The sequence below is a fragment of the Crinia signifera genome, chromosome 1 (genome assembly GCF_055691185.1).
Source record: "Crinia signifera chromosome 1, ASM5569118v1, whole genome shotgun sequence".
Lineage (NCBI taxonomy): Eukaryota > Metazoa > Chordata > Amphibia > Anura > Myobatrachidae > Crinia > Crinia signifera.
In genome coordinates, this window is record NC_139217.1 from 41,945,253 (window position 1) to 41,960,819 (window position 15,567).

General features: G+C 44.8%; 1 protein-coding gene across 1 annotated transcript in view; it reads right to left on the reverse strand.

The window, feature by feature from the left end:
- Positions 1-447: 447 nt before the first annotated feature.
- SFXN5 (sideroflexin 5) overlaps positions 448-15,567 on the reverse strand; it is a 195,109-nt gene continuing 179,989 nt past the window's right edge. The window contains exon 14 of the mRNA XM_083189303.1: positions 448-5,700. Within this exon, the coding sequence (XP_083045429.1) occupies positions 5,623-5,700 (78 nt within the window). The 3' untranslated portion in view covers positions 448-5,622. The remainder of the gene's footprint in view (positions 5,701-15,567) is intronic.

The following is a 15,567-nucleotide window of genomic DNA, read 5'->3' on the forward strand; positions in this document are numbered from 1 at the left end:
AAACTCCATGTCGACCTTGTGAATGTCGACATAGACAATGTCGAACTAATGACCTTGTCGAACTAATGACCTGTCGAACTAATGACCTTTCGAACTAGAATCATGTCGACCTTTTCCCATGTCGACCTAGAGTCATGTCGACCTTTTAGCATGTCGACCTAATGGATTCGACCTAATGACTGTCGACCATAATGCAGTAGACCAAATGACCGCATCCCCACATAAAAGTACAGATGGAACACTATAAAAATGCACTGAAACAGCTTTGCATGCTGGGACTTGTAGTACAAGATACATAAGTAGAATCAGATTGGTTGATATGGGAACGCCTATATAGATATCCAATATCTCTGTATTATTTGTCTGTATTATTAGTGGTGTCTAGTATTACCCACCAGCCATGTAACAGCACACAGAGAACACAAAGCAGACACGTGGCAGCATCTATTTAATGCATGTGCTTTTATTCTATATATATATATTTCAGTGTTACATTGTGAAAGGTAAAAAGTCGCTTTACATCTGAGAGGTATATGTGCTCGTTGGTTGGAAGACATAACATTCCGCCTCGCCCCACAAATAGAGTATAAGGTGCGCGCAGACCCTGTGTCGCACTGCCGGAGGAGCCGCACCTCTCACAAGTCACCTCGCGAGCGGTGCCTCCATTTACAGTGCTCTACAATGGCTGATTTCCAGGTATCTGTAGTTACTGTGTATACCATTAATACATACAATTATTGTGCTAATGTCAGGAAGACATCAATATACAAGTATAATATACTGATTAGAAACGTTATAGTTTGTGTCAGTATGATGTTCACTTGGACAGATGAGTTACGGACATGATATGGATTGGAGAGGCTCCCATTTTATTGGATGTAAGGGCAGCCATTTTGTAGGCCGGAAGATTCATGAGAATGCAGGCTATTGCTATTCTCGGAACCCATGACACTAATGAGGCCCGACATCCCTTAGTGCAGGGATGGGGAACCTTTGGCCCACCAGATGTTGTTGAACCACACATCCCAGCATGCCCTGCTACAGTTTTGCTATTTGGTCATGCTAAAACTGTTGCAAAGCATCCTGGGATGTGTAGTTCAACAATACCTTGAGGGCCGAAGGTTCCCCATCCCTACCTTAGTGCCTCATCTATTTTTTAACAAATTGAGAAGCTGCATTATTGTAACTCTTGTAACACATAAAACAGTTGCCTCCACAATCTACAAAATGGCTTCCCCTGCTGTGTGCCGGTGACGGTAAGTGAGGTGACAGGAGGTGAGTGTGATATCAAACCTGGATGACATATAAAATCTCCTGAACCAAAGAATAATCTGTTGTGGTGTTTCCCTATGAAAGCCTTGAACAGCGATATTGACAAATATTAGTGTATGGGCAATATTTGTGTGAAAATACAAATACAGACACAATATTATGCAGGTTGTTCTATAATAGGGTGCACTCAGTTGTGTAAATTTAATTTAAACGTTTTTAGAAAAACTGGGGTTAGAGGAGTGAATATTCTAAAAAGGGATAAGAGCTGGTGTTGCCAATTACAACCAATCAGATTCTGATTTCTCTATCGCATCCTAGAAAATGAAAGACAGAATCTTATTGGCTGCTGTGGGCAACATAATCTCTTTTTCATTTTTAGAAGCTTTAATAAATTTACCACAGAGAGTCTATTGTATTTTACGTCTCTTTTTATCCCGAACTATACGTTTTTTCTTTGTAATGTTTATAGGCCTTGTTATTTTTGGCCCTTATTTCTTGTCATTTTTGTCAACAGTTACTGTTATTTGATACATACAAAAGAAGTTCCAAAATGTTTTTTGTTTTTTTTGGCGCTAAAAGTTTTTTATCGAGAAATTTTGAAAAAAATATTACGTTAATTAAAATAGTGTTTACATGTCCAATTACTTAGCAAGGGACATGATTCGCTTTTGTTTGTCCACAGATTTGATGACTGGCAGCCACCAGCACTAGTTTTGCATATATATATATATATATATATATATATTTTTATAGAACAATCTAGTAAACCTGATTAAACACCTCAGATATTAGGGATTTATATTCACCTTCCGCAGTTTCCTAAACCCTTGAGCGAGATAAAGTTGACTTTCTCATAGAAGCCAATCAGCTTCTTGCTTTCATTTCTCTAGCACAGGATATAAAAGCACAGTTAGGAGCTGATTGGATACGATGGTCAACTTCTCAATTTTCCCTCTCTCACTCTCAAAGCTACATTTCGCTGATGAACTGTTAACCGAAGAACATGTCACTCCTCACTCTCAGATTAGGAGAAACTGGATCATTTTACTTAAAATTAATATTTTATTCTGTGGTGGTTATGCTGGAATAAACACAATAAGCTGCTGTGATCAATCGCACATTGCATTATTGTATGTATCCCCCCACCCTCATCCGAGTTATGTTTTAGAAATATTCATAAATTTACATCAAGTATTACCAGATATTACGCCAATTTTATTTCTGGTTCCTCATCAAATGGTTATTTAGTAGTATATTAGTAAGTATCAAAACAAATACCAATCACTTACATAAAGTAGAAGCAGCCATTTTGTGGGTTTAGCCAATACTCAATGAAGACATGGGCACACAAAATGGCTTCTTGTGTATGTCAGATATCAGTCAGAATCATCTTTATTTGAGGTGTTTGCTCTATATATAAAATCTCTATGCATCCCATCGGTCATTAGTTATGCACAGACTCGGATCTAATTCACCAATGCCAATCAACTCCTGCCTGACATATTTCAAACACAGTTTGTGACATGACAGGTAGGAGCTGATTGGCTGGTTGTTTATCACTCTCCATTTTATCACTTCTGAAGCTTAGTGCATCTGGCCACCTGTATTGCGTCCAGCTAGCTGATATGTTTCCTCAAAGAGGAACAACGGGGGACATGGCAGTCAGTAGTGATGTCCTGCATCAGGCAGGATGCATGCCCTGTAAATCTCAAACAATGACCCAGATGGCAAGACCTGATAGCAAGTAGTCAGTATGAGGAACTGGGAGCCAAGTCTTCATCTTAGGGGAGGGGGGGGGGGGGGGGGTGGGCACGGAGACTTTGAGGAGAGATTTATCAAAGCATGGAGAGATACACGTACCAACCAGTTCATGCCATTTTTCAAACCCATCCTGTCAAATAACAAGAACAAATTAGTTGGTATCTCTCCCCAAGCTTTGATAAATCTCCCACCAAAGTCTCAGATGAATGTACAGTGCTGCCCCAACCAAGATGGAGGAGAACTGGTGCCCGGTTCCACACACAGACTACTGGTCCCTGGAGTAGTCACATGTACAGTATGGGCATACTGCATTACACGCACCTCGGTACGTGGTAATGTAGACTCCTCAAAGCCTTAAGGAGGGTTACCCAGCCATGTTGGCAAGATGTAACATGACCTTCATTGGCAGAATTACAGCACTTTACTCTCCTGCATGTTTTCCATTAATTAATGCAGAAAGAAATCAATTACATTCGGTTCATAGGTCTGCTCCCTTAATTACATAGTGCTGGTGTAATGTCATTACCAGCTACACTGAATTCCCCATCCTACAATCAGTGGCAAGAGGGCCTCTTGTTTTCAGACTCTCCTGCCTCATTACGCAGGGCAGGATAATTAATTAGCAATTAATGGAATGTGCACAAAGCTGTCATTACTTACCCATTATGTTATACCTATCATAACTAAGTTTTTTCTCTCCAGTACTGCACCCTCTATGGCTCCATAGCAGCCCCTGTAATAAGGGTTGGCTACAGTTTTCCCCGTGCACCTCTCCAACTCTCCCTGGGATAATATACTGGTGTTATAGGTATGTTCCAATATCTACTGGTGAAAAAAATAGATTTATCAAAGCTTGGAGAGATAAAGGTAAGATAGGCATCATAGGTGGGGGGGGGGGGGGGGGGGTTGTGTTAAAAATTGGAAAGAGATAAAGCATCAACCAATCAGCTCCTACCTGATATGTTACAGGCTGGGTTTGAAAAATGACAAGTAGGAGCCGATTGGCTGGTTGTTGTTCACTCTCCACTTTATCACTTTTTGAAGCTTGATACACCTGGCCCTTAATCTCTCTCCAAGATTTGATAAATCTGCCCCTAAGGCTTATGGGAGAAGGGGAATAATTTTGCTTTTATCCTTACAAATTATTATTCTTATTAGTAAGTATAAAATTAATCAGCCATAATTGTTATGATTAATTTCCCTCTTGATTCATTATTATTATTATTTTTAATCTTACGTTACTGAGGATTGGTTAGATAAAAGAAAAAAAAGCAATGTAAATGTAAATTTTAAAATCATATTCAACAGTACAGGAAACCTGGCGATGTGATATATGATAAGACCAAGCCCAATGATATGCAATGACACCCAGCCCAGTGATATCCAATAAGACCCGGCCCAGTGATATCCAATGAGACCCGGCCCAGTGATATCCAATGAGACCCGGCCCAGTGATATCCAATGAGACCCGGCCCAGTGATATCCAATGAGACCCGGCCCAGTGATATCCAATGAGACCCGGCCCAGTATTATCCAATGAGACCCGGCCCAGTGATATCCAATGAGACCCGGCCCGGTGATATCCAATGAGACCCGGCCCGGTGATATACAATGAGACCCGGCCCGGTGATATCCAATGAGACCCGGCCCAGTATTATCCAATGAGACCCAGACCAGTGATATCCAATGAGACCCGGCCCAGTGATATCCAATGAGACCCGGCCCAGTGATATCCAATGAGACCCGGCCCAGTGATATCCAATGAGACTCGGCCCGGTGATATCCAATGAGACCCGGCCCGGTGATATACAATGAGACCCTGTCTGGTGATATACAATGAGACCCGGCCCAGTGATATCCAATGAGACCTGGCCCAGTGATATCCAATGAGACCTGGCCCAGAGATATCTGTATATGACAAGACCCAGTCCATAATATCCAATGAGACCCAGCTCAGTGATATATAACAAGACCCAGCCCAGTGATATCCAATGAGACCCTGTCTGGTGATATACAATGAGATCCAGCCCAGTGATATACTGTACAACAAGGCCCAGCTAAATGAGGTCAGATGAAATCGGCCCAATGGACATTTACAAATCTCTCTCAATGGGTATGTAATGCGCTCTAAGTGACAACTGGATGACGGGCCGGTCTCTATAACATATGATGACTGGGCCTAGTGTTGTGACTGACATAGACATGTGACATTAGGCTGCGTCTTGCAGAATGAGAATTAGGCTTTGTGTGAGGAACATGTATGTGCCACGTGATGTCTTGTACCGTGTCATGTTTGGGATGCTTAAATCACTTTTCATGCAACAATCATCGGTGTGTGATTTTTTTTTTTCCCTTTGCAGTCTAATGTCTAAAAATGTTGGTACCACATTGTGCTGTTTTCTTGTCCCCCCTTAGCAACGGCAAAACAAGAATCCAGTATCTCCTGTACCTCGCTGAGGTGATAGTTCTGTGAATGTGTTAATTCGCCCCAGCTGTCGTAGAAGAGAGGACAGCCTAGGTGCGCTGCTTCTCCCGATGTGTGCTCGGGGAGGAGGCTTCCTCATGGCTCGGTGGAGAGGTGACAATGGCTTACAATCCTTTGTTGTAGACCACTGTCCGGGAGGTGGTGTTCATCGCAATTTCTGGCTCCAGTTGTGAGGTCTCAATCTGTGGGCAACAAAAGGTGACAATAGTTTAGGCCTTTCTCTGGAAACATCCAATCTGAATCGCAGCCGGGCCTAGTTTGGGTAAACACATACTGAAATATCAGGGTGATGGTAATATTGAGGTTTGTGCGGAATGCGGCGTGCATGGTAATCTACGAGTGATGGTTCGCAGCTGGCAGGGAGATGACAGTAACAGTTACAATAGGGAGACGCCGGTAAGTCTTGACGGGTTCCGTAATTTACTGTACATCATCAATTATTATTTTGAAATGTTTTGATAGTGAATGCTGTAATGTGTTGCATTTAATTCTGATTATTATCTATCACCATAATGCAGGAGAGAGTGTAGGAAGTTACCAGATCTGTAAATGCAAACATATGGCCCAGACGTCAGCTCCTTAATATATACAGTATGTCAGGTGGATAACGCGGCCTGCTAAGATCCATTGGGCCTGATTCGGAGAAGTAAGATGCTGCAGATGCGATTTTATACTAAGATTATGGGGGTTATTCTAATTCAATAGGTCCCCCGAGCGAACGTCTGGGGGACTCGCAAGGCTGCAGAATTTACAGCTTTGCGGGTCAACCAGAATAAGGACCTATGTGCAGGAATATGCTAATGCAACAGCCGCTGGGATTTGTGTAGAGGCGGCCACCGCAGTCCTCGCAGGTGCCGCAACCTGGTAAACATTCGCAGCATTGAGGGAGCTTAAAGTCAACTCAGTATGGCTGCCGCAACTGGGACGTCGGAGATGTGTTTCCTGCATCAGGGATCGCAGCCGGCGGATGATAGGTGGAGGAAATAAACGGACCCAACACGCTCATGTTTTTTCCCGCCAACCCGCATAACTGCTGCTCCCTGCCAATCACCTGCGATATAATTCTTCCAAACTATAGGGACGTCCACAGGCTACACGCTAGAAAAACACATAGGGCAGTATGTAATGACGTCGGAGTTCCCTGGCCACGTGATTTGCCGGCCAAACGCTGACTTTTTCACTTACAAGGCAGAACCTTCGCTCTTAATAATATGAGACGTCTACTATTATACTATTAAAATATATATATACATTTTTTTTTATCAATAATTACCAGAAAAATGTCTCCACAACACAAACATTGTTTGTGTTATGAACACGTACACAAAATTAAAATCACCTTTTATCCGCAGTTATATTTCCCAGCGCCAAGCACTGCGCCCCACCCCCACTCCCAGTTTTTGTAATAATAATAATAATATTTTTTTTTTTTAAACACGGTCCTCAAAACGTTTAATCTAGTCAGGAAAATTATTAGAAAATTGTAGCGAACAAATAATGTAAAAAAAAATTAAAAAAAATTCAATGAAAAAAATAAAAAAACAGACGACACACGCTGGGAAAAAAAAAATGTTCTTAGTTTTGAGCTGCAAAAACCAACAAAATATAACATGAAAGCGAAGTTATACATGAGGTGCGACATAACCCTTCAGCAAAGCTGTTAAATAGTTACTGGAGCATCATGGGAAACAACACTTCAGTTATTCAAATGCACATATGTCAGAGATTGCACCATATGCCGTAGTAAGCTATTTACAGTAATAATTAAATCTTAATCAACGTTTAACCTCTGTAAAATGTTTGAAGGATCTAATCACCCTTCAGACAGCACTAATGAAGTAGAAATATATAAACATATAAGGGAAATGATGCGGAGCTATCACACCAGAAAGAGAAGTAATTGCAATATTGTTTTAGGAACTGACGGAAAGTACTGTAATTGGAGGCATCTTGGGTGTCAGAGGTGTGAGGAGCTAATTTTGTACATCTCCCCATAACAGATGCAGCATATTTCTCCCTGTGCCATTATTAGACGCGCTCTCCCACTCCTGAATAATAATTCCAGGTATAGATCGCAGCGGAGAGCACCCCGGGCCCAGCTGGCTGGCACCACAAGGGTTAATGATGGCGTGGAGCGTACGGAGTCTCTGCACTGGCCTCTCTGGCCGGGACCGAATCATGGTTCAGCTCTTAATGAATAGTTTATTTTCCTTTCGAGTGCTTTATTGTTTTGTAAACTGAAGTGTAATATGGTTTATGCGGGAGATCAATAGAGGACTGTGGGCCACGGGGGAGAGCACTGCAATAACAGGGGAGATTGTAGCAGGCAGCCAGAGCCTCAATGGTGTGGTGACCTGCGAGGAATGGGAAATGTACCTGCACACAGCGGAGGCACTGAGCACCTACCTACAGGGGCACATTGTATTACACCTCTAATACATGTACCAATCATCAGATCCTGTATGTACAATGCATATGCAGGCGGCTATAGAGGTTAGGGTTAGACTGCGGGATGGGGGTAGAGGTTAGGGTTAGGCTGCTGGGCATTATCCCCAGTATATTACATCCTGCTGGCCATTATTACTGGTATATTACATCCTGTTAGCTATTATCATTGGAATATTACATCCCGTTGGCCATTATGACCGGTATATTACATCCTGTTAGCTATTATCATTGGAATATTACATCCCGCTGGCCATTATGACCGGTATATTACATCCCGCTGGACACTATGAGCAGTACAGTATATCACATCCGACTGGCCATTATAACCAGCATATTAGATAACACTGAGCACAATGACCAGTATATTACATCCTGCTGGGCACTATGACCAGTGTATTACATAATGCTTTACATTTTTATTTATTTATTAGCAGTTTCGGTACTAGCACGGTGCCCACAATTTTCAGTCGTATGGCATCTTATGCATTGTATCGCATCACATGCCATATAGCCGCATGCAATGCGATGCGATTTAAGCACCCTATACGATTTTTAATTGTATAAGCACTCTAATGGGTGCTTACAATGTTAAATGCACCCCCACTATCAACGCCAAGTACGAGTCCTCCGACCTTTTCATACCCCCACTATCCACGTAGGCGTGGAGTTGATTTTAAATAGTGAGCCCGAAGCATTGCGAGCGCACGCGTATTACTTTACATGTATTCCGCGTCCCCTCACGGGGCTCGCCTCACTATCTAACATCAGCTCCACGCTGACGTGGATGGTGGGGGTATGAAAAGGTTGGAGGACGCGTACCGCTGCGTTTGCCACGCTTAGGGTTGGCATTGATAGTGGGGTTGTCGTGGGGGTGCTTTTAACATTGTAAGCACCCATTAGGGTGCTTATACAATTAATAATCTTATAGGGGGCCCATTTAACATTGAAAACATCCATTAGGGTGCTTATTAGGGAGGCCAATCCCGGGATCAGGATCGGCGGGATCCCGGGATTTTGGCCTAAAATAGGCGGGATTTCAATCCCGGGATTGAATCGCTCAATCCCGGGATTCGGGGATTACTGCGGGCATGCAGAATACACTTCTTCTTTAAAAGCCGGGCAGCGCTGGGCACCTTACATGGCTCAGATGTGCTGCCCGGCTGCTAGTACTGACCCCCAAGGTGCTGCTGCGGCGGCTGTGCACGGCGCAGCGCGACGTGATGTCAAGGGTCACGCTGCGCAGCCCAGCCGCCGGCATGACGCTTATTTGTCTATTGTATTCGGTCACCCAGCCACCCGGTTGCTGTGCCTGTGCCGCTCCCAGATACCCGCTCGCTGTGTTGCATGCTGTGAGGACCGGAGAAGGTCATGCTGCCTGTCACTGGTGCTGTGTAAGTGACAGTGCAGGGCAGGGGTGATGGGAAGGATGGGGGGGGGGGAGGAATTAGTTGGGAAGAGTGGCATTTTTTTTATTAGGGAGGCCAATCCCGGGATTGAGCATTTTTCAATCCCGAATCCCGGGATTTAAAAAATACCCTGGGATTGGCTTCCCTAGTGCTTATACAATTTTAAATCGTATACCACTGTATATGGCATACAATGGCATACAATGCGATGGTATACAATTTAAAATTGTATAACATCGGCTGCCATCGCGTAACATCGCATCACATACCATTGTATGGCTTATGGTATACGATGCGATGGGCGCCGTGCTAGGAAACAAGTACCACAGTTTCTTATATAGCGCACACATATTCCGCAGCGCTTTACAGAGAATATATGATCATTCACATCAGTCCCTGCCCCAGTGGAGCTTACAATCTATATTCCCTACCACATGTACACGCACACACAGACATTCTAGGGTTAATGTTTTGGGAGCCAATTAACCTACCAGTATATTTTTTGGATTGTGGGAGGAAACCGGAGTACCCGGAGGAAACCCACGCACGTACGGGGAGAATATACAAACTAAGCACAGTTAGGGCCATGGTGGGTATTGAACCCATGACCCCAGCGCTGTGAGGCAGTAATGCTAACCATTACACCATCCGTACTGCCTATGACCAGTATATTACATCCTGCTGGACACTATGACCAGGATATTACAATCACGCTAGGCACTTCGACCGGTATATTACATCCCGCTGGGCACTATGACCGGTATATTACATCCCGCTGTGCACTACAACCACTATATTACATCCCGCTGTGCACTATGACCTGTATATTACATCCCGCTGTGCACTATGACCTGTATATTACATCCCGTTGGGCACTATGACCAGTATATTACATCCCGCTGTGCACTATGACCAGTATATTACATCCCGCTGGGCACTACGAACGGTATATTACATCCCGCTGTGCACTACAACCACTATATTACATCCCGCTGTGCACTATGACCTGTATATTACATCCCGCTGTGCACTATGACCTGTATATTACATCCCGTTGGGCACTATGACCAGTATATTACATCCTGCTGTGCACTATGACCAGTATATTACATCCCGCTGGGCACTATGACCGGTATATTACATCCCGCTGTGCACTACAACCACTATATTACATCCCGCTGTGCACTATGACCTGTATATTACATCCCGCTGTGCACTATGACCTGTATATTACATCCCGCTGTGCAATATGACCGGTATATTACATCCCGTTGGGCACTATGACCAGTATATTACATCCTGCTGAGCACTATGACCAGTATATTACATCCCGCTAGGCACTATGACCGGTATATTACATCCCGCTGGGCACTATGACCGGTATATTACATCCCGCTGGGCACTATGACCGGTATATTACATCCCGCTGAGCACTATGACCAGTATATTACATCCCGCTGAGCACTATGACCGGTATATTACATCCCGCTGGGCACTATGACCGGTATATTACATCCCGCTGGGCACTATGACCGGTATATTACATCCCGCTGGGCACTATGACCGGAATTTTACATCCCGCTGAGCACTATGGGCGAGATGTACTAAAGGGAAAATGCGGTAAAACCCCTGTTTTACCGCATTTTCCTATGTATCAATACCCGTCCGCCCCGTTTTCGCAAGGGCCTATGGGCTTCTTTCGCCGCCCGCCCCCCCCCTTCCTCCTTTGATCTCCTCCACCCCCAGCAGGTGTCACAGCCGACAGGACATCCGGCTTCAGGGGGGAGGAGGAGACGCAGGGGGACGCTGGCAGCCGCCGGGAGGTGACGGAGACCCCCGCAGCCCACATCACAGGTATCGCGGGGGTCTCCGTCACCGCAACCCGATGCTGGCCGCATATGTTAGTACATATGCGGCAGCATCGCGGCGGCTGCCATGCGAAGGGCGGTGATGTATACTAATACATCCCGCCCTATGACCGGTATATTACATCCCGCTGGGCACTATGACCGGTATATTACATCCCGCTGGGCACTATGACCAGTATATTACATCCCGCTGGGCACTATGACCGGTATATTACATCCCGCTGGGCACTATGACCGGTATATTACACCCCGCTGGGCACTATGACCGGTATATTACATCCCGCTGGGCACTATGACCGGTATATTACATCCCGCTGGGCACTATGACCAGTATATTACATCCCGCTGGGCACTATGACCGGTATATTACATCCCGCTGGGCACTATGACCGGTATATTACACCCCGCTGGGCACAATGACCGGTATATTACATCCCGCTGGGCACTATGACCGGTATATTACATCCCGCTGGGCACTATGACCGGTATATTACATCCCACTGGGCACTATGACCGGTATATTACATCCCGCTGGGCACTATGACCGGTATATTACATCCCGCTGGGCACTATGACCGGTATATTACATCCCGCTGGGCACTATGACCGGTATATTACACCCCGCTGGGCACTATGACCGGTATATTACATCCCGCTGGGCACTATGACCGGTATATTACATCCCGCTGGGCACTATGACCGGTATATTACATCCCGCTGGGCACTATGACCGGTATATTACATCCCGCTGGGCACTATGACCGGTATATTACATCCAGCTGGGCACTATGACCGGTATATTACATCCCGCTGGGCACTATGACCGGTATATTACATCCCGCTGTGCACTACAACCACTATATTACATCCCGCTGGGCACTATGACCGGTATATTACATCCCGCTGTGCACTATGACCGGTATATTACATCCCGCTGGGCACTATGACCGGTATATTACATCCCGCTGTGCACTATGACCGGTATATTACATCCCGCTGGGCACTATGACCGGTATATTACATCCCGCTGGGCACTATGACCGGTACATTACATCCCGCTGGGCACTATGACCGGTATATTACATCCCGCTGGGCACTATGACCGGTATATTACATCCCGCTGGGCACTATGACCGGTATATTACATCCCGCTGTGCACTACAACCACTATATTACATCCCGCTGGGCACTATGACCGGTATATTACATCCCGCTGTGCACTATGACCGGTATATTACATCCCGCTGGGCACTATGACCGGTATATTACATCCCGCTGGGCACTATGACCGGTATATTACATCCCGCTGGGCACTATGACCGGTATATTACATCCCGCTGGGCACTATGACCGGTATATTACATCCCGCTGGGCACTATGACCGGTACATTACATCCCGCTGGGCACTATGACCGGTATATTACATCCCGCTGGGCACTATGACCGGTATATTACATCCCGCTGTACACTATGACCGGTATATTACATCCCGCTGGGCACTATGACCGGTATATTACATCCCGCTGGGCACTATGACCGGTATATTACATCCCGCTGGGCACTATGACCGGTATATTACATCCCGCTGGGCACTATGACCGGTATATTACATCCCGCTGGGCACTATGACCGGTATATTACATCCCGCTGGGCACTATGACCAGTATATTACATCCCGCTGGGCACTATGACCGGTATATTACATCCCGCTGGGCACTATGACCAGTATATTACATCCCGCTGGGCACTATGACCGGTATATTACATCCCGCTGGGCACTATGACCGGTATATTACATCCCGCTGGGCACTATGACCAGTATATTACATCCCGCTGGGCACTATGACCGGTATATTACATCCCGCTGGGGGTTATGGGGTCAACAATCAATAGGCCGGCACAAAAAGGTCAACCCTGCCTGTGTGTCGCTGTCTATAGCCAGGACACAGGGAAACGGGGCAGTGGGGCCACAGTGCTATGTAATGTCACTGTGACTAGATTGTGATATAATATGCTAATTAGCAATATCATGCTGCATTGCAGGTTGGCAGATGTCACGTGCAGATAGCTGTAGGGCCGGGTACAAACTCTAGTCTAAACTGCTGTGTAAAAATACAACTGTCCATGTATTTACCCAGAATCAGGCATCTATGTGATAGGGAAGTTCGATTGTAAGCTCTCCTGGGGCAGGGACTGATGGGAATGGCTGATCTGGTCTCTGTGAAGTGCTGCATAAGATGCACCCACCATATAAATAATTACATTTATAAATGTAATGATATTTAGAAACATATAGAATTTGACGGCAGATAAGAACCATTTGGCCCATCTAGTCTGCCCCTTTTTTACCCTTCAGGTAAACTCAACCCTTTTTAATCCTTATTTCTTTGTAAGGATATTCATATGCCTATCCCAAGCATGTTTAAATTGTTCTACTGTCTTAGCCTCTACCACCTCTGATGGGAGGCTATTCCACTTATCCACTACCCTTTCTGTGATGTAATTCTTTCTAACATTTCCCCTGAACCTACCTCCCTCCAGTTTCAGTGCATGTCCTCGTGTTTTATTACTTGTTTTCCTTTGAAGAAAATTTCCCACCTGTACTATGTTATAACCCTTGATATATTTGAAGATTTCTATCATGTCCCCCCTTTCCCTTCTCTGCTCTAAAGTATACATATTAAGATCTTTTAGTCTATCCAGGTAAGTTTTGTGATGTAGACCATGCACCATTTTAGTTGCCCTTCTTTGTACACTCTCCAATGTATTTATATCCTTCTGAAGATATGGCCTCCAGAACTGGACACAGTATTCCAGATGAGGCTGTACCAATGACCTATAAAGTGGCATTATTACGTCTTTTTTTCTGCTACTGATTCCTCTCCCTCTGCAACCAAGCATCTGACTTGCCTTCCTCATTGCTTTGTTACATTGCCTCCCTGCCTTTAAGTCACTTGAAATAGTGACTCCTAGATCTCTTTCGTCCTCAGTAGTTTCCATTATAGTACCCTGGCCTTGATACTATATTGAGCCTTTGGGTTTTTGAGTCCCAAGTCCATAATTTTGCATTTTTTAGCATTAAACTGACCAATTCTCAAGTTTACTTAGATCATCAGTCATTTGATTTACCCCTCCTGGTGTGTCTACTCTGTTGCATATCTTTGTGTCATCTGCAAAAAGGCATACTTTCCCTTCAATACGATTTGCAATGTCACTATTTAGGGGTATAGTGACTAAGATGGGGGTTCTATTGAAGATAGGATCAGAAACTACTTATTTTTTTGTTTAGTTAGCACCTTCTAGAAGATAATATAGAATCTGATTGGTTGTTATGGGCAACATCCCATCTTCAATAGAACTCCCATCTAATGCCGTGTTCTCACTGCGAGTGAGAAAGACACGGCTTTTACCCGGCATTAAAATGCCGGTGACTGCCGCGCTGGACCCCCGTTCTCACTGCAAGGCAAATTCCCAGGTGAAGAAGTTCTACCTGGGAATTTGCCTTTTAACACGGGTTTTTCGTCAGTGTGAACGGGTCGACCCGTGTCTGCATACCCGGATCTCAGACACGGGTAAAAAGAAGGGGTTTACCCGTGTCTGAGATCCGGATATGCGACCCGTTCACACTGCCAAAAATCCCGTGTTAAAAGGAAAATTCCTGGGTCTACATGCTAGACCCGGGAATTTGGCTGCAGTGAGAACGGGGTATTAGTCAATTTACCCCCTAGGTTTTTTTTCTGTGTGTGCGGGGCGATCCCCCAAACGCCCGCATCGGCTGTGTAGCACAGCCGATGCGATATATCTGTGAACGATGTCGTTTACAGATATATTGTTGTACACACTGTCGATATATCGTCCGCTCAATACAATGGCCGATATATCGACCATTGTGTATGTGTACGCACCTTTACACTCTGGTGCATTGACTGGAATTTAGAGATGCTTCAAATGGAGAATGCCTTCCTGTGGCTAATAGTGCATATCCCTGGCAGCCAATCACAGCTGTGGAACTACTAGTGAAAAAGGAAAGAGTGACAAAGGAAAGGAAGTAATAGAACACAAGGACATGCACTGAAACTGGAGGGAGGTAGGTTCAGGGGAAATGTTAGAAAGAATTACTTCACAGAAAGGGTAGTGGATAAGTGGAATAGCCTCCCATTAGAGGTGGTAGAGGCTAAGACAGTAGAACAATTTAAACATGCTTGGGATAGGCATATGAATATCCTTACAAAGAAATAAGGATTAAAAAGGGTTGAGATTACCTGAAGGGTAAATAAGGGGCAGACTAGATGGGCCAAATGGTTCTTATCTGCCGTCACATTCTATG